General features: G+C 29.7%; 10 protein-coding genes across 14 annotated transcripts; 1 reads left to right on the forward strand and 9 right to left on the reverse strand.

Annotated features, from left to right (window-relative positions):
- On the reverse strand, positions 1-1155 carry LOC112685271. The gene has a single exon (XM_025557105.1). The coding sequence runs from the start codon at positions 1153-1155 to the stop codon at positions 1-3; it is 1155 nt and encodes a 384-aa protein (XP_025412890.1).
- Positions 1156-1190: 35 nt separating this feature from the next.
- Positions 1191-2326, reverse strand: LOC112685272 (zinc finger MYM-type protein 1-like). Its single transcript, XM_025557106.1, has 2 exons — positions 1913-2326; positions 1191-1856 (listed from the first exon to the last, which is right to left on the reverse strand). The coding sequence occupies exons 1-2, from the start codon at positions 2324-2326 to the stop codon at positions 1191-1193; spliced, it is 1080 nt and encodes a 359-aa protein (XP_025412891.1).
- Positions 2327-6927: 4601 nt separating this feature from the next.
- LOC112685252 lies at positions 6928-8306 on the forward strand. The gene is made up of 3 exons (XM_025557084.1): positions 6928-7538; positions 7644-7837; positions 8091-8306. The coding sequence occupies exons 1-3, from the start codon at positions 7230-7232 to the stop codon at positions 8203-8205; spliced, it is 618 nt and encodes a 205-aa protein (XP_025412869.1). The 5' UTR covers positions 6928-7229; the 3' UTR covers positions 8206-8306.
- A 2229-nt stretch (positions 8307-10535) lies between these two features.
- On the reverse strand, positions 10536-12877 carry LOC112685263. Its single transcript, XM_025557096.1, has 2 exons — positions 12356-12877; positions 10536-12259 (listed from the first exon to the last, which is right to left on the reverse strand). The coding sequence occupies exons 1-2, from the start codon at positions 12796-12798 to the stop codon at positions 11893-11895; spliced, it is 810 nt and encodes a 269-aa protein (XP_025412881.1). The 5' UTR covers positions 12799-12877; the 3' UTR covers positions 10536-11892.
- Positions 12878-13730: 853 nt separating this feature from the next.
- LOC112685264 (uncharacterized protein K02A2.6-like) lies at positions 13731-20510 on the reverse strand. Of its 5 annotated transcripts, none has more exons than XR_003148776.1 (4): positions 18853-20510; positions 16220-16290; positions 16090-16151; positions 13731-13983 (listed from the first exon to the last, which is right to left on the reverse strand). XR_003148776.1 is itself a non-coding variant. In XM_025557100.1 (4 exons), the coding sequence occupies exons 2-4, from the start codon at positions 18860-18862 to the stop codon at positions 13916-13918; spliced, it is 279 nt and encodes a 92-aa protein (XP_025412885.1). In that variant the 5' UTR covers positions 18863-20004; positions 20290-20510; the 3' UTR covers positions 13731-13915. The 5 variants fall into 5 exon arrangements, 3 of the variants coding, with proteins under 3 accessions (XP_025412885.1, XP_025412883.1, XP_025412882.1); XM_025557100.1 differs by having other exon boundaries at positions 16090-16290; positions 18853-20004; positions 20290-20510; XM_025557098.1 differs by lacking the exon at positions 18853-20510 and having other exon boundaries at positions 16220-18842.
- A 1229-nt stretch (positions 20511-21739) lies between these two features.
- Positions 21740-22168, reverse strand: LOC112685273 (zinc finger BED domain-containing protein 5-like). The gene has a single exon (XM_025557107.1). The coding sequence runs from the start codon at positions 22166-22168 to the stop codon at positions 21740-21742; it is 429 nt and encodes a 142-aa protein (XP_025412892.1).
- Positions 22169-22426: 258 nt separating this feature from the next.
- Positions 22427-22765, reverse strand: LOC112685274 (protein FAM200B-like). The gene has a single exon (XM_025557109.1). It carries the CDS (start codon positions 22763-22765, stop codon positions 22427-22429), a length of 339 nt encoding a protein of 112 aa, XP_025412894.1.
- A 39-nt stretch (positions 22766-22804) lies between these two features.
- Positions 22805-23566, reverse strand: LOC112685275 (zinc finger BED domain-containing protein 5-like). The gene is made up of 2 exons (XM_025557110.1): positions 23368-23566; positions 22805-23283 (listed from the first exon to the last, which is right to left on the reverse strand). The coding sequence occupies exons 1-2, from the start codon at positions 23564-23566 to the stop codon at positions 22805-22807; spliced, it is 678 nt and encodes a 225-aa protein (XP_025412895.1).
- Positions 23567-23851: 285 nt separating this feature from the next.
- LOC112685254 lies at positions 23852-24506 on the reverse strand. The gene is made up of 2 exons (XM_025557085.1): positions 23983-24506; positions 23852-23907 (listed from the first exon to the last, which is right to left on the reverse strand). The coding sequence occupies exons 1-2, from the start codon at positions 24473-24475 to the stop codon at positions 23894-23896; spliced, it is 507 nt and encodes a 168-aa protein (XP_025412870.1). The 5' UTR covers positions 24476-24506; the 3' UTR covers positions 23852-23893.
- A 13-nt stretch (positions 24507-24519) lies between these two features.
- LOC112685255 lies at positions 24520-25448 on the reverse strand (the record flags this gene model as incomplete). The annotated part of the gene is given in 1 exon segment (XM_025557086.1): positions 24520-25448. A coding segment is annotated over 1 exon segment (904 nt), but the record flags the coding sequence as incomplete, so codon positions are not given.
- Between the last annotated feature and the right edge of the window lie 1236 nt (positions 25449-26684).

Consider the following 26684-nt stretch of genomic DNA (forward strand, 5'->3'; position numbering starts at 1 on the left):
TTATTTTTTAAATAATAATTGTAAACGCCTAGGTTTTTTTCCAAATTCTTCAATTGAATTTTCAATGAATTTGGTATCCTCTCCTAGTCTTTTTCTATGTACACTCATCATACACAATCCGGACAATCGGTTATCACCCATAGTGGCTCTGTTCCATGTTTTGACTCGTCTTAAAGTACTGAATGAACGTTCAATGCTGCAAGTTGTTGTTGGAAGAGTTGCTCCGATCTTGATTGCGTTGGCTACAGCTGGATAAAAATCTTTTGACATTTCGATCAAATCTAAGTATTCAATAGAATCTAATGGTTTTTCACCATTATTCCACATTTCATACCATGTTGTGGCTTCGGTTACAAAATTTGATGACAAAATATTTCCATAGAGTTTTACAATATCATTTGATGTGCAAATAAACTGTACTTTACTCATGATTTTCATAGCATAAGGATGAAGATCCATTAGAGAAAATGATTGATTGTGAATTTTAGAAAAGCGATCTTTTAATGATGATATAACTGAATCTAGATAAGGAACGAAAATGGATATTCTGAAAAACTCTTCATGGTTTGTAGATAATGTAAGATTTGATCTTTGAGGTGGAACTCGAGGTGGACGTATTTCAACATCAAGTTCTTCAGCGATTTCTTTAGATTTTGCAAATAATACGGTAAATTCAGTGGACGCACAATTTCTATACAACTGCAAAGTATCAACTAGTTTGGTTATGTGATTGTTCACCGTTTTCAAATTTATATTAACTTGTTGAAGTAGATTGCATACTGGTTCAAATTTAGCGGAATAAACAGCTATTACTTGCAATGTAACAATAAAAACTGGTGTAGTAGCAGCAGTAAAGAGTTGATAAGATTTAATTTTGGTTTTTGAATTTGCTGTACTTTTTGATAGTTCTTCCAAAGCTTTGACAATAACAATAAAATTGTCAGCAAAAATGCTAATACTCTTATATTTTGCTGACCAACGAGTTTCACAGAGTAAAGGAATATTGGGAATAATTTGTCTACGCAATGTGCTCTCTCTAAAAAAATTTATTATTTCTTTTATGATCCCGGTTGTATTTCTTACTTCACTTACGTTATTTAAATCATTAAATACAAGATTCAATACGTGACTAGCACAATGGAAGAATAGCGCCATAGGATAAGCTTCATTAATTAATTTTTGAACGCCACTTATATGCCAGCCATTGTAGCGCTTCCATCATATTCTTGGCCCACAAGTCGATTCAAATCTAAATTACAACTTTCTAAAAATTCAATGATGGTTTTGGCAATGGATTTAGAATCTAGTTTTGTAAGAGGCGAGTAACCAAGAAATTCTTCACAAATTTTGTGTTTTTGAAACTTAACGTCGTAAAACAAATACCGAACACCTATTGACAATTGTTCGGTGCCACTTATATCGGCAGTCTCGTCAGCTAAGACCGAAAAAACAGATGAAAGTTTCACTTCTTCAATAATGTTTTGTCGAAGTACATTAGCACAAGTTTTAATTAGTTCATTTTGAACTTCATGTGAGATATATAACGCATTTTTAGCTCCAGACTTTAAATGCTTATTCAAAACTTCATCCCCCGATTCGACACGGAATTGTAATAAATCTGTATAAACTGAACCTTCGTCATTTTTACCTCTTAGTGGAAGATCGTGCTTTGCACAAAATAAGATTGACGATATGATAGAACGAAGTTTCACCCTGTTTTCTTCTATTTCTCTATTAAATGCCGAATCTATTTGCTCATGAACACTCAATTGTTTTCTCTCTTTTGAGTTTAAAAAATGTTGTGACGCATTAATTGCGTCTTTATGCCAAATACTAATTTCATGAGCTTTTGAAACCTCGTTAAATTTTTGATATTTTATGCATGGTGAAACAATGAATGCTCCTTGAACACCTCTATGTACTCGAGGTCGAAATAATACACAAACGCGACATAGTGGCCTTTAGAAACAGCTGAGTAACTTAGCCATGGATAAAGTGCAAACCATTCTATACGAAATACTCTCGTAGAGCCGTTGGTAAAATCTTTTTTGAAGTCATATATTTTTGATGGAACCCAGAGGTCCTTCAATAACTTTAAACGTAATTCGTCATCAACGTAGGAATTCAAATACAGTCCAATATCTAATTTATTAGCACCAACAGTCAACTGATGAAGGAGTTGTGGCACTTCTTTTTGTTGGCTACTATTAGAACTATTAGTACTTAAATTACTTAAATTACCTATGTCATGATTGCCTTCATTTATACTTGATGGACTTAATTCTATCTTGCGTTTCTTTTGCAAAAAATTTCGTATGTCAATCATTTTTATATATTAATAATTTTACGTAAGAACTAAAATAATAAGCACGTTGAGATATACACACACGGACACACGACTGTCGACTAATAATGATTCCGATTTTATCGTATAGTGTCGATGGATGTATAGGACATGTCAGTTGTCACGTGTATAATATACACTGTATGTCTGTATATTCAATATATAAATCGGTCATTTTTATCGCATGCGATAAGCTTACGAGTTGTCGATCATTATCGGATTTTCTAATCGCAGCCAATATCCCGCATTACTTTGACATTACTTCTGACGAATAAAACAAAAATAACTTTGTATCGTCCTTTAATTTGAAAAAATATTTCTACGTATTTAACTAAAATTATTTATACATTATTTAAAAATCGGCATATACTATGCACGATGCACCCCCTTGACAAAATTCCTGCCGGCGCCTATGTCTATATACTTTGTATATTGAAGATAATGGGAAATTAAAATACACAATATACTATTATTATGCTATTTACTGTTAAATAGTTGAGTATGTAGAAATTTCAATGGGGAGGTCTAGATCCGAACACCACCCCTTAGGTACGCCCTTATATCAAAATTAACAATGCTCAAAATAATATAAAAAAATTCCAAAAAAAGAAAAATTCAAATGAAATTAGTAGATATATTTTTGTCAAAACTGTTTCTTTTAATTATAAGATTTTTTAAAACCTGACCTATACTTACGAATGTAATTTTTTTAAAACTTGACATATACTTGTATAATAATTTATATTTTTTGTGAAATTTTTAAATGTTTAAAAATGATGATATGTGTTTTTTCAAAACTCTATCGAGACAATATTTGATCTATGCTTGTTTTATACTTTATAAATAGTTTAATAGAATGGACATATTATAATATGAAAATATGTAATATTTTAAAAACTCTAATGTACTCGTAATTGTGCCCATATTCGACTAATATATTATTATTGTCTACTTGTATTAAAATGTATAATAAAAGAATATGTAATAAATTGTACATAGTAACAATTGTACATAGTTTTCAAACGTCTTTTCACAAAAATACATTTTGGCGGAAACGGAAATCATACCTTATTCATTTCTAGCAAAATTGGACTATGCGTTAATCAGGGAACCGGATTTTTGGGGGAAACGGGACATGCTCATATTACAGTCGTTAATCGTCTTTTGAATCCGTTATCTTATCGGACGGTGAAACCCAAAAGCGCAAATGGTCTATTTTTTTCGATGGACCAAAAGCGCAAATTAATTTTGCACTTTTGTACCTTAGTAGTGTGATAAAAGCGTAAAAAGAAATATTGCACCCGTTACACTATAAGTTTCATTTTAAGATTGTTAATAATTACTACAAATCGAAATGAAACATTTTGTCATGTAGATGAAGAATCAAAAATTGTAATTTTCATAACCAAGAGCAATTTTATATACAGTTTATGTTCTACATAAATAAATATATGTTTAAGTGGTGTATTGTATGTTGCCATCCAAAACAACTGATATTTATGCCTAAATGTGGCATTTAATAAAAACCTAACCTAACCTAACGAATTAAAACCTCAAAATATACTTATGGATTTTGAATTATCTGCTCATAATGATTATAAATGTTTATAATTTTGTGTATTTTTCCATATGCACAAATTAAATGTTGCCGGTTTCACCTAGCATAAGCTTGGTACAGACAAATTGAAAAATTGGAACTTAAAATTAAATATGATAAAAATTGATCAAAAATTTCAAATTGGTTAAAGTATTTTATGTTAATAAAATCCGGCAAAAATGCCGGGTCCGGCAAAAAAACCTCCCGTATTTAGAGCTTACGCTGTGTGAGTTGTGGTGTTGGTACAACTATGAAAAGGGTATCGATCGATAGCGGTGTACGTGCCATTTTTAGTAGGCGCAATGGCGTGAACTGGTTAATATCGTGCTTTTGTTGTAAAGGAGTATATCCGTAATGGTGGTTCTGCGATTTCTACTCAGCGAGCATTTCGTATCCGGTTCAAACTTGGCCGACATGATTCTGTTCGGGATAGAAAAACAATGCTCGTTTAGGTGTCCAACTTTAGAGCAACGGGTTCTGCACTGAAGAAAAAAACGCCTGGCCGACCTTTGACCATAACAAAACCGGAAAATGTCGCACGTGTGAGGGCGTCCATCCAGAAATCTCCAAGGCGTTCAGCAGTTAAACATGCAGCTGCCCTGGGACTTTCTAATAGGAGTGTAAGAAGAATCTTATACAGAGATCTTCATATGCACCCATACAAAATGATGATTACACAAGCACTAAGTGAGAGAGATTTTGAAACTCGTAGAGCAGTGTATGAAGACATTCTTCAGAACATTCCCGCTGGTAGTTTTGATTTCGTCTGATGAGGCCCACTTCTACTTGTCTGGTATTGTTAATAAATAAAATTACCGTTACTGGGCAGTAGAAAATCCTCAAGAACTTAATCAACGGCCACTTCACAGCCCATATGTGACAGTTTGGTGTGCAGTATCTGATTTTGGTGTGTTAGGTCCGTATTTTTTTGAAGAAAATGGACTATAAGTAACGGTTAATTCGGACGGTATTGACAGAAGTTATGTTCAAAACAAAGTAATAATTGTATTTAATGTAAAATGGCATATTATGTGTAATTCAAAAATAAAAGAATTTGTTCTGTATCTTTGTTTATTAATTTGCAATTACTTTTTGAAATATGGGAGTTTTTTTGCCGGACCCTGTATTATATTATATAATAATTTATGTGAAAATATTTATTATTTAGTTCTGTTTTATTTAATCATTCTTTTTACTTTTTAGTAATTATTTTTAATGATTTAAGTATAAATTTAAAACTGAGCTGGATTTTGCAGGTCTGCCCATAGCCGTAAACACGCCTATGGGTATACGGTTATTCTTAGTTATTTATATTTTAAAGTTTGACATAAATATATAACTATAATTTTTGATTTACTCAACCACAAAACAATAACAATTTCTCAGAACATTTATAAATAAAATTATATTTATATTTATACATTATATTTCAATGGAATATTTCGAATGATTATTTCGAGACATCCCGTGATTATAAAACTGTCTCGATTACTAATACTTCGATTATTGAAATAATTCGATTATGCCTATCACTAATCACGTATCTCGATTATTAATATTTCGAATGATTATTTCGAGACATCTCTCGATTATAAAAATGTCTCGAATGGTATTTCAATTATTGAAATCATTTGATTATGCCCAGTGGCGCCGAACTACAAAAAATGCAGTATGGCAAATATTAAATTTTTATAGTACCTACCCGCCTACCAATTGATGTAAACGGTAGGGGTTGAAACCCTACCATAATATTGTATTCAAAATTGATATTAAAACATAAACATTATATTTATTTTCATATTATGACATCAATAATTTATGATATAGCCGATATAGGTGTTCACTTTATATATTAAATAATATTTATTTTACGTACGTCCCGTATTATACGGCAATGTCCCGTAATTCATGACAGTGTCCCGGTGTCCCCGTAATAGATCAAATATCGTAAAAATGTCCCGTATTTCCCGTAAAAATAGAATTACCAACCGCAACGTCACGATGTGTCTGGTCTATGCGTTCCAATCACTTATGTAACAAAACGTAAAGTCCGTATAGCTTTTTTATTTTGTTAACTTTTAATCATAATAATAATAATAATAATAATAATAATAATAATAATAATGAATAATAATAATTATTGTTGTTTTACAATCAGGTGTACAATTAATATATATATATAATAATAATACTCGTTGTCGAGTTTACAAATCTTCACACGATATATATTTATATTACGGGGTATTACTCACTATGCCGCGATATTAGCGTTCGTACTAGGAAATTTACAAGAAGGTCAACCGTCCTGACCATAGTATGCTACGCTGTTATAGCAACGTAGCCTATGGTCGCGTCGAATGACTCCTAGTACTTACTAATACACGGGTGAAGAGTGGATGATGATTCGGTATCGCAAACGATGGACGTGGAGGTCTGAGCAGCAACGTTGAATAATGCACTCGACGTACACTGTACGGATGGTGGCTCGTTCAACTCCGACGGCGACGGCTCACACTTTCAGTAGTGACGACTCCTATGCTCTTCGGCAGTAAGGGTGACGATTGAGCTGCTGCCTCTCTCTTCACCAATAAGTCCTATGTCTACACCATTATTTCTATTAATATTAAAATGTATCACGTTCATACTAATCAGTTGTAGGCAATGTAATAGGCATTATTATGCATTTATGCAGTAAACAAATTATTTACCCAGCACCCAGTACCCACCCACCACATAATTCACTATGACAATCGCCATACTTGGATATTGGGTTCGACGCCACTGATTATGCACATCACTCGTGACAAGAACATGAAAACTGCATGGCGTTGGTTCTGCAATGGATGTTGCAAGAAAAACCGATCGGGTCCTACGGTGTTTTCGTGTTGTGTATCTGATCACACTGATCAACATCGGCAGGAGGCACCATCCTTCTTCACGTCTATGTTGATTGTTTTGAATTTTAACGGTTTACGACGTGCCCGACAACAAATGGCACATCGCATTGTACGGGCAGTTGTGCTAGTGCAGTGCTGTACCAAATTTTCAATTATTCTTACGTCCGGCCATTACATGAACATCATTACATAATTCTTCCGCCATACTGTTTGTTCTTTAGCAATCTAGGTCTTTTGAAAACAATTTCAATTTGTATTCTTCCTTGAACAGCATCGGCCATCGTTTTTTCACGTCGAGTACATCGCCTATCTGCAATACTGTACTGTTGTAGTTGAAATTAACGGTAAGTTATAGGTGAAGTCGTTTTTGAGTATCCATACTCCGTCAACGATGATGCGTCGAAAGCTAAGTTTCGTTGGTAGCGACCTTTGCAAGCCAGTTGCGCTTACTGAGTGCTTCGTCGAGTCTGACATACAACGACAAATACGAGACAGATTTGACGAAGAATGCCCTTACGCATTGACCAGAAAGTCAGCAGTGGTCAGAAGTCCGAGAAGGAAGACTACTAATTGTAACTCACAAGTGTGGCAAGTGGCCATCAACACAGTTGCCAAAAAACGCGAGACACTCAGACGCGGCGTCAGCACTGTGTTTAAGTCCATGAACAAGCTTAGGACCGGCTTTAAAATGGCAACTCAGGTATAGTGAAATATATTGTAAAGTTACAACAATATTTATCTGTTGCAAGTTGCTTTTCCGCATTGCTGCTAATCCTTTGAGATTGACCTATACAATTTCTTTCAGAAATTACGGCCGCCTACTAGGCGTCGTTTCAAATTGGACGAGTCACCCTTGACTCCCAATACACCTAAGACCAGGTCTAAATGTCTCCTGGGCAGAACGCCAACTAAACTGTACAGTCCTTTTGCTATTGATACACCACCTTCTATGCGCAGACGATTTGCTTATCGGAGAAATCGTGATATTGACAGTGAAAGGTAAATATACTACTATACTTTGTTTTCACTTTAATACATTTTGTAAATTGTATACATTAGTTAAATCAATTTATTAAATAACCAATATTAAATATATATTCATAGTTTAAAAGTATATTATTATAAGTTTTTATTAAGCTAAACAACTTTTCAAAAAAAGATTAATATCTTACAATATTTAAAACTTTCTTAAAAAATCAATTGAGTTTTATAATGATTCTATCTACTAAAACCCAAATTTGGTTATTTACAGTAATAAATCAGTCAATGGAAAAAGTGAATCTAACAGTTATGAATCAAATAAAGAAAATAATCAACTAAAAATTAATCCAATTATAGAAGTTGAAAATTATGGTAGCTTAATATAAGTATTAAAAAGTAACTGCACTCTATATTATTATTTTTTAAAAAAAATATAGATATAAGAGATATTTATACAAAAGGTATACAAGCTATATTGTTTTTACATAACACATTTTTATTTTATTATACTTTTTTAAATATTTAATTTTGTGTTCCTTTTCTATGTAATTAAAATATTAGGTTATTATTTTTCATTTTTCATAAACATATAATTTATTTGTTACAAATATTAACTAATATAAGTGTTTTCATTTTTGCTAACCAATAAATATTTTGACAAATTGCTTATTTGTTTGATAGAAATGAATATTATTATATCCAATTTAAATTTAATAAAGTTACCAATGACTGCATTAAAAAAATGTTCATTGGCAAGTATAACTAACTTTCTTTTTCAATTCTAAATAAAAATCTCAACATTAGTCCTAAGCGAAATTTGCTCTTGCATCTTAATATTCCTTTGTGGTTTTTTGCCTGAAAAAGAATTTATCTTGTTTACTTCATAATGTGACCAATTTCACTTTTTCTCAGTCTAACAAACTATCTAAAACTGACATAAATCATATTATTTTAAATTTGAATCCTGATGTTTCTGCTTCATTATACCTATTATATAATATTTATCTGTTTAATATTAACAAATATTATTTAAATATAAGTGTATTTTAATAGTGTTTTAGTGTTAATATTTTTCAAATTAATGTTTTAAATATGGAAAAAATAAATTTTATAATTAACTGCATTTCAATTAAATATACTAGTATTTTTGTATATTTCATTATTGTGTAATATTACTTACACAATACTTATTTGAATATCCTTGAATGTTATTTACAATATTTTTGCCTTTTTTTTTCAAGAATGCAATTAATTACATTTTTTAGGAAAAGCTTTATATAACCATAGAGTGTATCGAATAATTGTAATTAAATTATTATAATTTAATATTTGATTGAAATTCCACGGTAAGCTTGAATATCGAGTGAGCAAAAAGGTTGCTGATCAAAGTCTACAGTTATTAAAATTAAGATATATAATGTTATGTTTTACCTTATATAAAGGCAAAAATATAGAAAAATATGCTAATATTTTGAAATAACTTTATAGGAAGGTTTAAATTTGTATCCTGTACAAAACCCTGCGATCTTGATTGAGCGGTAAATATTTGATTAATTATTTTTTTGTTTGATATTAAATTTGAATGATAATGGCTGTAATAGGAACAAAATAAAATGTTGCTGATAAATGATCCCCTCTCCCCTTAGACAAAAAAAATCAGGCAAAGTGGTGACACTCAGAAGTGTTTTAGCGCCACTCTGTGAAAAATAAAATTGGAAAAATGTTAAATAGTATTATCAAAAAATTGGAAGATAAAAAAGGCCTGTTCTTTTATATATAAGGATAAAGATTAGAGAATTATATTTAAAAATATGTATATAAAATCTATATAATAAGAATCATTTGTGAAAATTTTCATTATTTATAATCCAGCTACTACTACTATTTAGCACATGATTAAATTAAGTAAAATCAATTTTTTTCATTCTTAAAACATAAAAATGTTTGTTGATTTAAGGATTTCATTTATAGGGTTAGGAACAGACAAAGTATAAAAAAATAGTGAAACAAGTGACAATAATCTGAAAATAGTGACCAATTATTTTGAAAAATTGGTTAACCAGAATGTCTTGTACTTTTAAAACTTTGAAATAATAATATGACATATAAATAGATACCTAGGTAACATCATATAGTTAATTATTTAATTAATATTTTTATTATATAATAATTAAGTCTTAAAGTAAGTAAAATATAATAAGTAACAAAAAAAAAAAAAAATCATAATCTTCTATTAACTTAATTTGTTTCTGTACTATGAGCATACATTTATAAAGTAAAACATAAATAATATAATATAACAATAGAATAAATTTAAATAACAGAGATCTTTTTATAACACTATAACTGACTTTATAACACTACACTAACCTTTTTTCTAAAATAAACTGAGTAAAATAAATAAAAACATAACTATTGTAAACCTGAATAACACAACAAAAAAACAATTCTTATTATAAAAGTCTTATATTTTCATAAAATTTATTTGGTTCTGTATTTTATCACCTTCTTTCTTTGATTTCTCTTAATCATCTTCAATGGTATAAACTACTGCCAGCATAGAATGAGCTAAGTCAACTTCTTCAAAATTTTTTTTTTCAATTGCCCTTTTTAATATTTCATTAGCTTCAATAAACAATTTTTTAGATTTTCTATCTAATAAATCTTCATTTTTTCTTTTTAATTTTAATTCTAAGTTCAAATTTTCAAATTTTTGTTCTTGTTTTCTCTATTACTCTCAGTGGCCTTTTCTTGAATTTTAATATCTTCTACTTTATTTTTTTTTTTATTTCTTCTTTTTTCATTCTTTCATTGTCTACATAATTTTGATAGCTACGATAAGCGGTTTGACCTAATGCTATAAGTTTATTACTAATCGGAACTAGTTCAGGTTTGTTGTGGTAATACTTTAATGTATCTTTTACAACCAGAACAGCATTAAGAACTCTTTCAGACATTCTACTTTTGTCTTCTGTCAAATAGTTACCTGATTCTTATCTTATCTGATGAAGAAAACTGTCTTTTCACTATTGCATTACCATGTGACACAGATAAAGTAATTATTTTAATTAGTATTAAAAAGTAATTCTTTAATTAATAAAGATAAGCATAAACTAATTTTGATACATAAGATACTTATATTCCCCTGATGATGGTTTTTTATTTTATAAATCATTCCAAAATGTATCAATTCGAAATTCAGCATTATAAATTGGATATTTTTCATATTGTATTAGTTTCCGTTCATCTACCTGTCTATCCACCATAAAATTATTATTTTGATCAAAAGGAAATAAATTAGCACTTTTAATAATATCAGATGAACTTTTAGATTTCCTTTCATCAGGTTTCAAATAACGAAAATATTTAAGGGATCCATAGATGGGTGCTTTCTTGAAAATATGATTGCATGCAGCAACATAATGCTTTTGTACCAATTTATAAAATTCTAAACGTGTACGTTCCTGTAGTCTTTCTAATGCTACATCAACATTAGTTCCAACTGATATTTGATTTAATGGTAAAAGATTTTCCTGGTTTAAAACAGTTTCAGTTATATTTTTGTCATTTCCAAGTAATTCTGGCTTACATATTCGTCCAAGTAAAGTTAAGAGTAATGTTGTTATTTCATCAAAAATTATATGTATTAAAGGTTTATCTTTTTGAAATGTACCAGTAAATCTAGTAAATACTAGAACACACAAATAAAAGTTCGGCTCTCACTGTTGGTTCTTTCAATATATTTACAATTCTTTTAAAACTTGCAGATTTCGAAAGTAAATTTTTATGCTGCGGAACAAATTTAAAAAAAATAGTATTCTAATGCATCCCATTGTTGCAAAAGACGTTCAGCTGCATTTTCTATTGTCAACCATCTAACAGATGAATGTTTAATAAAATACAACTGTGGTATATTTAATTTTTTCTGAGCATTTTTAAAATCTTCACATCTTGAAGGCCACCCATAAAAATATTAATGAACTAAAACTATCAAATTAGAAACATCTTCACCAAGTAAAGAGAGACTTTTACAAAATGCATTGTGTAAAAGGTGTATGTTGCAATATCCAATGTCAATAAGTTTTTTTTTTACGAACAATAGTTAATTCTCCATTCATTAGACGCATTACCTTCTTATTAGTATTTGGTCCATCACTGCCTAACATAACAAGATGAGAAAGAGACAAACCTGCATCATCTATAGCAATTTTAATTTTTATAAATAAAATATCACCAGTTGCTGAACCAATAAAAAAACTTCGTAGATGATGACTGACAATTTGACTTTGACTCGGAGACCGATATCGAACAGTTGTTTGAAGTTCTTTAGTTCCAGCATTATTTGTTGTTTCATCGTACAATAGTGAATAATATTGACCATTCATATCATTTAAATGTTGTTCTTGAAAAAATGGAAATAAAGCATCAGATACTAAATATCTGTAATAAAATATAAATAACAGACATTTTTAGAAATATTAGCATAATTACCGAGGTAGTTAAAAGAATACATTTTTCATTTAGAATTTTTCATACCTGAACTTTTTAGGACATATAGAAAATTTAGTTGGTACGGCATCAGAAAACATACTCTTGAACAAATCAGCTATTCCCAGGCAAGAATTAGCAGAGAAATTACAGCTTATCATTTTCATACACCACATCAATTCAGCTTTGATGGCTGAATCTCGTAGACAGTATATTTTTATATCTGAATTCTGTTTGTTAGATACTGTTGAATCAGAACTACTTTTAGTCAGTCTTGGTTGTAGAGTACTTAATTTGATTTTACACATTTCCATGTAATTTTTAGTCTTGGAATGTTTAGTAAGAGCTTGAAAACCTTTGGAAACATTAATTGTAGTCATACAGACTTTACAATATGCTCCATTTTCATGTTTAATAGCCCATTCTGATATTTGATGGCCACTTTCATCAGTTTTAAGTAACCATGATTTTTTAAATGAACACTTTCCCATTTTTAGGTATGAAATAACAATAAATATATAATAACAATTAATAAAATAACAAATATAGGCGAATTACCCAACAAAATAACAAACAAATAATAAAAATAGACTAGAAAATAATAAAATATAAAATAAATATAAAAATAATAATAATATATTATAAAAAATATAAATGAAAAATAATGATAAGAAACATTTTCAAATTTCAACTTCCATTTCACTATCACCAGTAAATATTACAAATATTACAATGGTACCAACTTCCTTAACAAAGATTAATTCATTCAAATAATCAGTTTTCACCAATTCTAATAATTTTATCATACATATTATGTTAGCAAGTTAGTAGCAGCTGTTAATAGGTAATACCCACGATAAAATGATTTTGTGTATTATAAAAATTGTTATAACAACCATGGACTCAGTATACCTATATGATGTATCTTTACAACTCAAATATGTTATTATAAATATTAGATAATCCAAGTATAAAAAAAATAAATATACATATAGACCAAAAAATGTATGCACGATCTAATGAAATAATTTTAAAATGTGACTTTAGTTGTTTTAATATATAAATAGTTACTTTTAGTAACGTGACTAAAAATAAGTGACTTTAAGTTGAAAAAGTGACTTGTTCCTAACCCTGCATTTAGAGAAAGCAAAAACTACGCACTGGCAAAGCCGTGTAATTCTAATCCGTGTAATCTAACTATATTAATACATATGTATAATATACTTCATTAAGCACTGAAAAATAAAACTTAATATTAAACATTTTTTGAAGCTTCACAAAAAAAGGATGCACAGCTGAAAAATGTTGTGAATTGCTGGCATATAAATATGCATTTATAAATTATAGATAATAGTTTTGACTTATATTTTAAATTATATACAACTATTCTTTTTTAATAATTTAGTTTATTATTATTGTTTTTTCTTTTTATACAAACTAGAATTTATTTGGTCTATTGGCCATGTAGTATACACATAAATACTACATAGGTTTATTATATACTGTGGACATTATATGATACAAATTAGTTAGTCGATTTACAGCTTTTTGAATGTGCCATTCATATTCAATTTATTGATTTTTGTATACTTGGGTAGTCTTGAAAAGTCAGTATTTGGACGACTTTCCAACCTTTTTTTTTTCTTTGTTAGTCATCAAAAATTCTAACACATCGTCTGCAAAAACCAAAATATAATAAAGTAAAAACTGAAATGGATAATGCAATACCCAATTAGGATTCAAATCTTAACATTTAACTATATACCAACTATATCACAGAACCCACTACCAAATCAATATTCACCTCAATAAACAATTAATATAAAGGTTAGGTTATAAATATTATACAGTTTGGTTTTTTTGCCTGGTATTATTTATCTAAGATTAGTATTATTATTATTTTTTTTTATAAATTATTAAGTAAATATGACCGAAAATATAAATATAATTTGAGTAGGGGAATGTCCTTAAAATGAGTAGTCGTCTTTCGGATACTAAAATATCTTTCTACGAAATCTATGTACTGATGAAATATTAGGACCAATATTTTCAAAGTAATTTGTATACTATCTTTGATAAAGTTCAGAAACATTTTTTTGTAAACTTAGGTCATATGATATAAATATATAGTAGTATGATCAAGGCTGTGAACTATCATAGTGATAATAATTTTGTTGTTATAAAAATTGATTTTTTTAGATATAATCTCCGAAATCATTCTTCGTTTACTAAGTCTTGTTATATGTTATTATTTAAATTTCTCCTGCATGATATGAACTCAAAAATATTTACAAACTGAAGTTTCAATTATTTTGACTATTTTATGTATACTTTGTGTCATAGTTTATCTATCAATAAGTAAATAATATGTATTATTTTTAGTAGGTACACCTAATTAAATAAATTATTATCAGTTTTATAAAAATAAAAGGCTTGAAAACCATAAGTCTGGTAGTTTTTATATTAATTTATACAATTAACTGTTGGTTATTTTAATATAGGTATTTAATTAAGTAGTTAAAATAGTAGTAGTTTAAAATATTCATAAAAGTGTGTTATGATTTATCAATAAATAATATTCATTTTTACTTATATTTGTAAGTATAGGTCGTTATTATTTTAAAGTATTAATGAAACAACATTTTTGAAATTATAATTCACTGTGTACCTAGTTAATAAAATAATTGCTTATTCCACATTTAGTTCTATAAAAAATATATAAATAAATAAATTAACTATATTATATTTTTTGGTGCTTTATTTCATATTTAGTGATATCTTAATGCTGATCATTTAGAATTAGTGTTACCATCTATCTTATATTACGAACTTAAATTAAAAATATACTTCTAAAAACTTGAAAAAAAATGTAAGTACTAGTAATTATTCATACAAATAAACGTAAGAAAATTTAAAATGAAGATAAAAATGTATTTCTCTAGATATATGTTGTGTCGTTGCATTAATATAAATGCAATGATCAAACGTTAATCAGTATAATTACAATTTATAGACATGAATTATAATAACTTGTTTATTGTATAAACGGCATAAGTAAACTGAATGTCGTGCGAGGCACACACGTCGTGTATGGTAGGACAATCCCCCACCGTTTATATATATAAACATTATTTAATACGTAACACCTATAAAAATATTTTGATAATTGATATTATACAATTCTGAATGTTTCAATTTATAATTGAAATTTACAATGTATCCTAATAATTATATAATCATAATAATGTTACCTAATATATTATATATATTTCATAATAAGGAATAAACATTAAATAATTAATTATAATTATTATTTTTATCTGCAAATGCGTTAACTTATTCATTATTTATAATTGGAAGGAGAATAACGTTGAGGGAGCTTTCTAATCCTGGATGGTCTAGTTGTTTGTGTATCAATCGATGCAATATTATGTGTTTGTTCAGATCAGATTAAGTGGAATCATTATTGGGTAAATTTATTATGTTGGTTACAGGGGACAGTGGGTTATTTATTTGGTTGTGTGGCCATATCTGATCAGTGTGTCTTATCCATTCTGAACCCTCGTCTAGTGTGACTTTATGAGTGTTTTGACTAATATTTTCTGTTATTTTTCCTTTTTGCCAATTTTCAATTTTATTTCGATAATCCTTAACTAATACAACTAATACCATATCACCCTCTTTTACATTAATATTTCTTTTTCCAGAATTTTTTATTCGTGTAATTTGGTTATTAATAACTACTTCATTCGTATTTGGGATTAATAAATCAAAAATAGTACTTGTTGAGCGGCCAAACATAAGTTTTGCTGGCGTTTCATTTGTAGCTGAGTGTACAGTATTTCTATAAATCAATAAAAATTTATTCAAATGGTGTAATGATGTTGAACATTTATTAAAAAATTGCTTAACTATTTTTACTCTTGACTCGACAAATCCATTTGAGGCCGGGTGGAAAGGTGCTCCTGTCAAATGTCTGATACCTAGTGTTTTGCAATATGATTGGAATTCAAAGCCATTAAAACATTTTACATTGTCAGTTTTTATTGTTCTGGGAATGCCGAAACATGCAATTAACTCTGACAATTTTTTTATGACTGTTTGTGCTGTCATCGAACTCACTTGAAAAACTTCTAACCACTTTGTGGTTGCATCGACAATAATTAAGAATGTTTTGTTTTTGTATGAACCTAAGAAATCGCAATGCACTCTCGTCCATTGTCTTAGTGGCCATTTCCACGGAGTTAGTACTGACTTAGGAGGATTAGGTTTCGTATTTATGCATTCATTACAGTTTCAGGCCATATCCTCAATTTCTTTATCTATATTAGGCCACCAGATATACGATCGCGCTATGCTTTTCATACTTGACATGTCAATATGAAAAGAATGCAGTTCAGTTAGAATTGACTTACGAAATTTGGTTGGTATGATTACTCTATAGCCCCAAAATAAACAATCTTGTTCAGCTGTAATTTCTATTTTGAGTGTATTATACGAGTTTAATTCGGAATTTATTGAAAAATCATTACTCCATGAACCTGTTTTTATGGCGAGTAATACTCTAGAGGTAATTGGATCTCTTTTCGTTTCAATTTTAATTTTGTGCCAATCTATCGGAAATGGTGACTGTTCGTGAATAAAATTAATGTGAGCGTTATCATATTCATTAATATTATTGTTACATTGGTGTGTTTTAATGCGTGATAAAAAAATCGGCAGTATTTCCTTCTGATTTAATATACTTAATTTCAAAATCAAATGAAGAAAGAACGTATGCCCACCGTTGTAAGCGATTTGCCGCATAAACTGATATTTCTTTTTTTTTCTCTAAATATGTAGATTAACGGTTTGTGATCAATGACTAATGTAAATTTTCTATCGTATAAATAACCGTAAAATTGTTGAACGCCAAAAATTATAGTTAGACCTTTTTTTTTTGATTTGTGAAAATTTGCATTCACTGTCTGATAATACTCGTGATCCATATGCAATTGGTCTTTCTGAGTGGTCAGGCTAAGTGTGCGATATAATTGCACCTAGTGCGTATGACGAAGAATCGACCGTGAGTTTTATGGGAAGTTTTCGGTCATAATGTGCTAACACAGGACTTGAGATAATTTTTTATGTTATTATATGCTTGATCACATTCTGGTGACCATAGCCATTTTTTTCTTGTTTCAATAATGAGTATAACGGTTTAAGAATGTCCGCTGCTCTTGGAACAAATTTAATATAATATGTTACTAAACCTAAAAATGATTTTAACATATTTTAACATTTATTTTCTGGAATTAAGGCAGATTGTATTGTATTTATGTGTTTAGTTAAAGTGTGCAAACCATGCTCATCAATTTTATGGCCTAAATATTCAATTGAATTTTTGAAAAAACAACATTTGTTTTGTTTAACCCTTAAACCAACTTCGGATAAAACGTTAAGTAATTTTTTTAATCTATTGTTGTGTTGTGCTACCGTTTTTCCCACAACTATTATGTCATCTTGAAATATACCGATTCCTTCTAAGCCTGTGGTTGATATTTCCATAGCTGGGAATTCCCCAGCTGAGCTTTTTATTCCGAATCGATTTCGAGTATAACTGAATAGGCCTTTGTGAGTATTTATTGTGGTGCATTTGCGATCATTTTCTTTAATTACCATTTGTTGATATGCATCTTTAAGATCTATTTTTGAGAAATATTTTGAGCCATTTATATTCGCATATAGATGTTCTATTTTTGGTAAGGGATATTCAGTTCCTTCTAATACGGGGTTGATTGTAATTTTGAAACCTCCACAAATTCTAACTGTACCGTCGGGTTTAAGAATTGGAACAATTGGACATTCGCTGTAGTTCACGGGAGTTAAAATATTCTTATCTATTAAACGATCAATTTCTGACGCTACCTTAGATTTTAGTGCTGAAGGGATTGACCTTGGCTTGAGAAACTTGGGTATAGTCCCCTTTTTAATGTTTAGCGATATTTGGTATTTATTAAAGGTGCCAATTTCATCTTTGAATAAATGCTCGAAATTTTTTAATATGTTCTCTAAATTTTCGTCTACATTTACAGTGTTATAAATGGGATAATAGTTTATTGTTTTTAAATCATTTCTACCAATTAATGGCGGTCCTCCGTATTTTATTACGTAAATACACATTTTAAAAGACTTTTTCAAATATTTAGCATTTACTATTATTTTTCCTGTTGGGCTTATATCATTTCCGACGTAATCACGTAGTGAAATATCGTTTGGTAATAAAGTTATATTATTAAAACTTGTATCATATAATTGTTTTGAAATTACACTATGTACAGCTCCAGTGTCTATTTAAAATTTTAAATCTTTTTTTTCAATTGATAGATTGATAATATGTGGTTTTACTTTATTTTGAAAGTTATTTTCAATCATATTAAAAAAAGTGTCAGATAAATTGTACGTGATTGCGTCATCATGAATATTTTCATTCGAGCTATCAGCTGAATTTTCTGTTAAAAGTTTATTATGTGAGCGGTTACCGTACTTTGGTTTATTATTCTTACTTTTACACATAGGAGCCAAATGACCTTTGATGTTGCAAATATTACAGCTGTAGTCCTTGTATCGGCATTCCTTTTGTGTGTGGTTTGATCGACCACATGTTCCACATTTTGATTTTTCCGTGGTTGACTGCTTGGCTGATTTTGCTTGGTAACTAGTTGAAAGTTTCAACTCCCTCAAATCTCATATTATTTATAGTATATATACTATATATACTCAACTATTACCATAGTTACTTTTATTATTTTATTGGCAAATAGTTCAAATAAGGTCCTTAACACCAAAGTTATAAAAATACAAAATTACTACTCTCCAGTTTAGTACCACAATAATTATTTACTGATACTCATTTCAAAACAGTATAAATAATAATACTGATTAAATACTTTATCTTCTAGTTCCACCACAATAAAAACAAAAATAAAATTTTGTTAGAAATATGTTTTAGTGAAAAATTATATATATATATATATGTGTGTGTGTGTACATGAATCAATACATAAGGTAAGTTACTTGTCTTCAAATTTTTCAATGCTTCCACTGGCACCACCATACATGCCAGGCAAAACATTTTTCGGGATATATTGGTACAGTTCTTCTAATGAATCATGGATGAAAATCTATAAAACGTGTTGGACATTAACAATGACATAATTCAAAAGTGGTGTAGGTATGTTACTCCTTGCAATGAAAAAAAAAAAAAAAAAAGAAAAGGAGTGAATATGGGTGTACGAAATAAATGAAAAAAAGAGAAGAGTTTGGTAGTTTCATCCCCTCTGCGTAATGACTCGTATCAATATAATCATATAGTCTTAAGAGTACTTAAGTACTTAAGAATCGTTCAACAACAGATACTATTGAGAGGTGATAAAATATTTTTTATACAAAGTATATTTACTATTCAACATTTTAATAAGTGTTTGATTAAGGTAGGAGTAAAAGCTAGAAATTGAGATAGTTGGACGTATCGTAGGTCGTAAAGGACAATGTTGCCATAGACTGGTGCTTCCTTCAGCTGCAAATCCAGAAAGGCGATGGAAATTTGACAAAACAATACGATATCGAATTTTTCGTCATCCATCGTCGAGTTAATGTTGGTACAATAAACTCTGTTACCCTCTAGTGACAATTTTGGAGTTTTAGAGCTCACCGCTCTAAAATACACGCATAAAACACAAATGGGTAATTAATATTGTATATATGAGTCGTCCAGTTGCAAAAGGTAGTATGTCCAAACAAATAAAGTTTTCACAAACAGCAAAAAACTGATATTTCCATTAATATTTTATAAAACGTCACCATTTTTTTTCATAAATATATGTAAAAAAAAACATTTTACTTTTTTTAGACTATAGAAATCGTGGATAAGTAGTTTTTTAAATAATTTATATTTAAAATTGGACATATTCCCTTTTGCAACTAAAATATGGACATACTACCTTTGGAACTGGACGACTCATATATAACATGAGTATAATGCACACATCCAGAGCCAGATTAATGAAATTAGTGGCCCTGGGCTAATTTATTTTCGGGGCCCTAATTTTACAAAAAAAGTATTTTTATAATAATATGCCAATTGATATTTATTAGTTAAATAAGAAAAATATTTTTTCTCAGACAGCAAATTTACATTACACAGTTAATTTATTAAAAAATACAATTTAGTTAAATTTTAAAATATAAAATATATGGTAATAACACAAAAATACAAGCAAGTGATTATTTAAAATATTTTTTTCTAGATTTACTTCATGCAAAAATATCTAAAACGTCATCAAATAAAAGTTTTTTACATATGTCATTTTCAATTGACATAATTGTTAATGCGTTCAACCTATCTTCAATGTGTAGATCTTAGTTGATTTTTAATTAGAGCCAACTTTGAGAATAAATGTTCTATTTCACAATTTGTCAACAGTATTGTCAGGTATAATCTCAGTGCAATATATACATTTGAAAAAACAATAAGTTGTCATTCATATAGAAGTTTTGCTATAGCAACACAATTGTCAATATCTGAAGAAACTGTTTTGATATAATGATAAAAATGTGATATTTAAGTTTTCAAGTTATCATTGAGATCATTATGGTAAAACAGAATATAGTTATTTAATGAATCAATGTTTGGATCATTGTTAGTTTTAAAGTTAACTAAAAATTTGAATTGAGAAAGAAAAAGATTATAAGAATTTAATATTCGGTCAAGTTCAGAAATCAATTTATCTATAATAACAAAGAAAGTATCAACTTCAAAAGTTTTTTTGAAAGCAATAAAATAAAACTAAATAACACAGTATATTGCTTGTTGTGTATGTACCTATCTAATTCAATAACATGCAAGTTGTCACAGACAATTATTTTAAATGATTAATATGATTGTATCTTTAAATATTGTTAAAATCATATTTTTCTAATTATAAATCTATAACTGTATAAAAGCTGCAAGTCCATATTATTTTTTTGGGGGCCCTGGGCTATAGCCCGATTAGCCCCCCCCCTTAATCCGGCTCTGCACATATTAACGATCAGGTTGTATTCATGTTACAAGTTATCCTTAGACAATTTCGTAGAATAAGTAGATTGTATTAAGTACTTATATCAGTGATTTTCAACCTTTTTCACAATGCGGCACACTCCATCTCCTACAAAATTTTCGCGGCACACCAATCCATATAATTATAAAACGTGAAGCATATTTTATTTATAAAATATATATCCATTTAATATATACATGAATAGGTACACTGTTTACGATATACTTTATGAGAGGGTTAATTATTGTGAAATAAATAAACAAATGAAAAAATAAACGATGAAAAAATGTGTAAGCAGAAATATTTATTTTTTAAGATAATATTGTTGTACAATGAAATAAGAATACATCGATTAATGAGATATTTGTGCTTGACGTGTGTTGCACAAGTGTTTTATTCGAGGACGAACAGTCGACAAGCTCACTCTCAGTTCTTCTTCTACGGATCGAAGTCGTTCTCTTTTTTTACTTTTTATTGTTGTGACTGCTGAGAATCCTTGTTCGCATACATACGATGTGGAAAATGGTAGTAAAATTGTTATTGCTTTTAAAGATATTTCAGGAAATTCTGCTTGAGCATAGATCCAAAATTTGTTAAGGGTCATTTCCTTAAATTTTAACTTCAATGTACGATCATTTTTCAAAGAGATAAGATTATCTTCTTCGGCAAATGTCAAACCAATCACCTCATTAACTGATACACTGAATGGATTCCACACCCAGTCATGGTCTTCAACATTTATGCTGGGAAAGTATTTTGTCAATTTGTCTTTCAGTAACATGATAGATTCGCTTATTAACGATACTAGGTTGGCGTCAACATCTCACTCTGCAGTTCGTGGGAACATTGTCAATTTTTTTTGGTTAACTTGAGTTTTCCACAGAGTTAATTTTTCATTAAAAGCAATAATTTTATCAGTTGATGTTAGGATATTTTCGTTACAACCTTGCATGCTTGTATTTAATTTATTCAAAAGTTCAAAAATATCAGTTAAAAAAGAAACTTTTGCCCGCCACTTTTCATCTCCAAGAAATTCGTATTACGATTCTTCTATTGTTAAAAATACAATTATTTCTTCACTCAAATCATAAAAACGTGATAATACTCGGCCTCTTGATAACCATCTTATTGCACTGTGAAAAAGTAACTTTGAGTTATCTGAATCCATACCTTTACACATTTTTTCGAACAACCTTGACTTTAGTGAACTACTTTTAATATGATTTATCACTTTCACAACTTGATCCAAAACTTCCCTTAAATCACCTACCAATGTTTTTGTCATAAGGACTTCTCTATGTAGAAAACAATAGGTGAAAATTATATTTTCATTTTTTTTCTTGGCAAAAGAAGTAAAATCTTTGACTGAGCCAGTCATCGCGGGAGTTCCGTCGGTACATACTCCAATGCATTTATCTCATGGTAAATTTGCAAATTTCAGATAATTGTCGACGATTTCGAAAATGTCTTCACCTTTAGTTGTCTCAGGAAGTGTTTTACAACACAAAAAATTTTCCACTATGTCTTCGTCGGAAACTATACGTATAAATACCAAAAGTTGTGCTTGTCGACTTATATCAGTTGACTCGTCCAGTTGTAATGCAAATAATGGAGAGTCACGGGATTGTAGCAATACTTGTTCTTCAATATCTTCAGACATGTGTTCAATACGCCTACTAATGGTGTTGTCAGATATTGGAATTTTTAATACTTCTTTTTCAGCTTCTTCACCAAAAAGTACTTTTACGATTTCACGACAAGCAGGTAAAATAAGTTTTTCTGCTATAGTGTGTGGTTTCATTTGTTTAGCTACAAGTTCTGCTACTAGATAACTAGCTTCTTGAGTTTTATCAGAAATGGTCACAATTTTTGTCATTTTTTCAGATTGTCGTGTTTCTGATTTTAGTAAACGTTAAAAATATGAAGCATTTTTGTCGACCAAATGAGAATGCTTGGTGGAAAAATGACGTTTTAGTTTACTTGGAACCATTGATTCATTGGATAGTTTTTCGCCACATACTACACACCATGGACGTGGATCATCTACATTACCAGACCAAGAAAATCCTATGTTTAAATAATCTTCATGATATAAACGTCTGATATTTAATTTAGATTTTTTCTTTGGTTGTTCATTCACCGAAGTGGTGCCAGTAGAATGAATTACAAATTTATCCATTATAAAATGAAATATTCCGCGACGCGACGTAAACCAATCGAAACGACTGCGACGGGCATACTAATATTAAATATTATTACACGTATCTACGATTAATGATTTAGCCCGTCTTGTTACTTATCAGCAGAGCTCAGAACTTTATGCGCTAAAAAACCATGAAATATGTGCATACGTATGCACTAAAAAAAACCAAAATATGCGGTATAATATGCATTTATTATTTTATAAAAGATGTATTTAAAAACATAATTAATAATTATAGAAACAAATTTTTTTTTTATTTTATTTGTATTTTTCTTTTGATAATGAAGCTGTTCTATACTGGATCTATTCCCAGAGTCCTAAATTTAAAAAAAATAAAATTCATCAAATACAGCGATTATTAAATCATGTTAGATATTCATTGTTATATTTACCTGAATTACACTGAATGATAAGATGCATTTTTATGTTTTCAAGTTTAAATGATCGTCTGTTGTGGCTCAGAAGGTTTTTGTAAACAGAAAATGATCTTTCGACATCCACTGACGTAATTGGTGCGTACTTGTAGAAAATAAGTTCATTTGTTGACAGATCTTCGGGAAGACCATCCATGGTGGAGATAGATCTACTAAGTATTGACGAGATTTGTTTTAATATTTTTAATCCGATATTTTTAGACAAAACATTTTCCATTTTTTCATAGACTTTTTTCCCTGGTTCACCTTGAACGGATTTTAATTGTGTTTGAACATTGTCCACGATACTCAACGATTCAGCTAAAGGCATGTTTTTTGTCTGCAGTTTCAAAATTGATTCAGAAAGAACTTTAAAATTTGAAGTAATATACACCAAATTATTTTGAACATGTTCTTTTACCAAATTTTTTTTTGTAACTTTAATACTTAAAGCATCATTGGAGTCCAACATATTTACAACATCACGAATTTTTTCTTAATATTTACAATAATAAAGTACAGCATTGATTCAAGTACCCCATCAGGTTATAATTGGTTCTGGAGGTAAAGGGATATCCGGTGCGTAATTTTTTAAAATTTGTATGCGTGATAGTGCTTTTTTAAATATTTTTTTTACATTAGCTACAATTTTATCAACAGTACCAAATTGATTTTGTACTTCCTTCGAAACTCTATGGAGGCCATGAGCAGCACAAGTCACATGTACCATTTTAGAGTAGAGTGCATTCAGAGATTTTCCACACTTTACCATATACGGCGCAGCGTCGGACAAAAATAATAAAACGTTGTCGTGTCTTATCCCATCAGGCCATAAAATGCTTAAAGATTTGTCAAAAAGTTTAGAAACTGTAGAGTGATTGGTCTTTTCTAGTGCTTCAGTATTCAGTAAAAAAATTGGACCAGCAGTATCCTCTTCTAAAGACCCTATTATTACATTAGCTATATACCGACCTTCTGCGTCTGTTGTTTCATCAAGTGACACCCAAATTTTTCGGTCGAAAACACGTTGCCTAATTTTTTCCATCATTTCGTTATAGCAGTCGTCTAAATAGAATTTTCGAAGTACTGATTCTGTGGGGACATCTTTTCTAGAATAAACTTCCAAAAATGTCCGAAACTCTATATTTGATAGTTTATTTAGTGGTATATTAGCCGAGACCATAGCTTTGCATAAATCCAGGTTGAACTTCGATTTTTTAGACGGTAAATCATTGGTTAATAGTTGTTGGCACTTGGTCTCTTGTTGATTTTCTTTACGTTTAACAGAACGCAAATGTTTTTCTGTTTTCAAGTGCTGTATTACGCTGGATCTTCTTTCCGAATCGACTTTCGTTTCGCAATATTTGCAAAATAATACCCTAGTGTCAATACTAAAAATATTTTTACCGAACTCAGACACGAAAGTATTTAACCGACTACTTAAATTATTTTTTTTTTAGGCATTTTAATTTTTGTCTAACAAATATTAAAATCAGAATATTACGTGGTACATAAGCGATAATCGAGCACGGTAAGCAAACAATACGAACTACGAACACACTAATTTATTAAAGTAACAGACCACCGTTATCGAATATGTTTTCGACACACGATCAAACACATACTAACACACACCACGAATATACAACGATTTTATCGATTTTATCTAACGAGCGACTTCAATATAAATAAAACCTGGGCGGTCATTACGGTAAAGGTGGGAACAGACTATTGTCACGTCACGTGAACTCACGTGCTGTCAGGGGCGGATTGACCTATCGGGAAATCGGGAATCTTACCGATGGGCCGGTCCTTGTTTGGGCCACTCTATATTATTATATAATTACCGAAAAAAAGTTTTATTTTATAAAATAAATAAAAATAAATATATATTTAAAGATGCATTTAGATCAAACTTCAAGTTCAAGTTGGAACTGATTAATCATGTGACTTATTCAAAAATATTATAGCTATAATTATAGTAAAGTTACTGTAGATTTTACTAATTTAGGGGTGAAACTAAACAAATTTTGAAATTGATGCAAAATAAAGCATTTTTTTATGAGGGGGGAGGGGTAAAATAGTTTAATTTGTGGTTCATGGGTCGGTTTGTTTCATATTTCCTGGGCCGAAAATAATTGTCGATCCACCCCTGCATGCTATCATGTTGGCACATTAAATCCGTAATATCACGCTTAGAAATAAACTATAGTCACATTATATCATGTCACAATTTAGTACTTAGTCACTGTGTTTTGGTGTAAGGTGTGTACTTAAGGTCTGTTACACAAGTTTTTTTTTTCTTAAGTAAAATTAAAATGGAAATAGTAACTTCAAGTAGTTCAGAGTGGAAAGAGGAATTAGAAACTCCAGCTGTTTTTGCAGTTTTGGACGAACAAAATAAAAAATCCACCCGACCGTGCTGGGTACATGATATTTATAAAAAAAGGTCAACATTGGAAGAACTCTATCGTCTAGTTCAAGAACTTTGAAACGATCCAAAACGATTTCATATGTATTTCTGAATGACGATAGAAAAATTTGATTATTTACACGACATTATTAAAAATATATATTTTTCTAAATAGACCAAAATCGTGATGACACTTGAGTCGAAAATGTGTGTGATGTTGACACGCATGAGGTGACATTAGTGTGGCGCTGATACATTAAAATACTGT

This window comes from Sipha flava, unplaced genomic scaffold (genome assembly GCF_003268045.1).
Source record: "Sipha flava isolate LNK unplaced genomic scaffold, YSA_version1 271_pilon_pilon, whole genome shotgun sequence".
Taxonomy (NCBI): domain Eukaryota; kingdom Metazoa; phylum Arthropoda; class Insecta; order Hemiptera; family Aphididae; genus Sipha; species Sipha flava.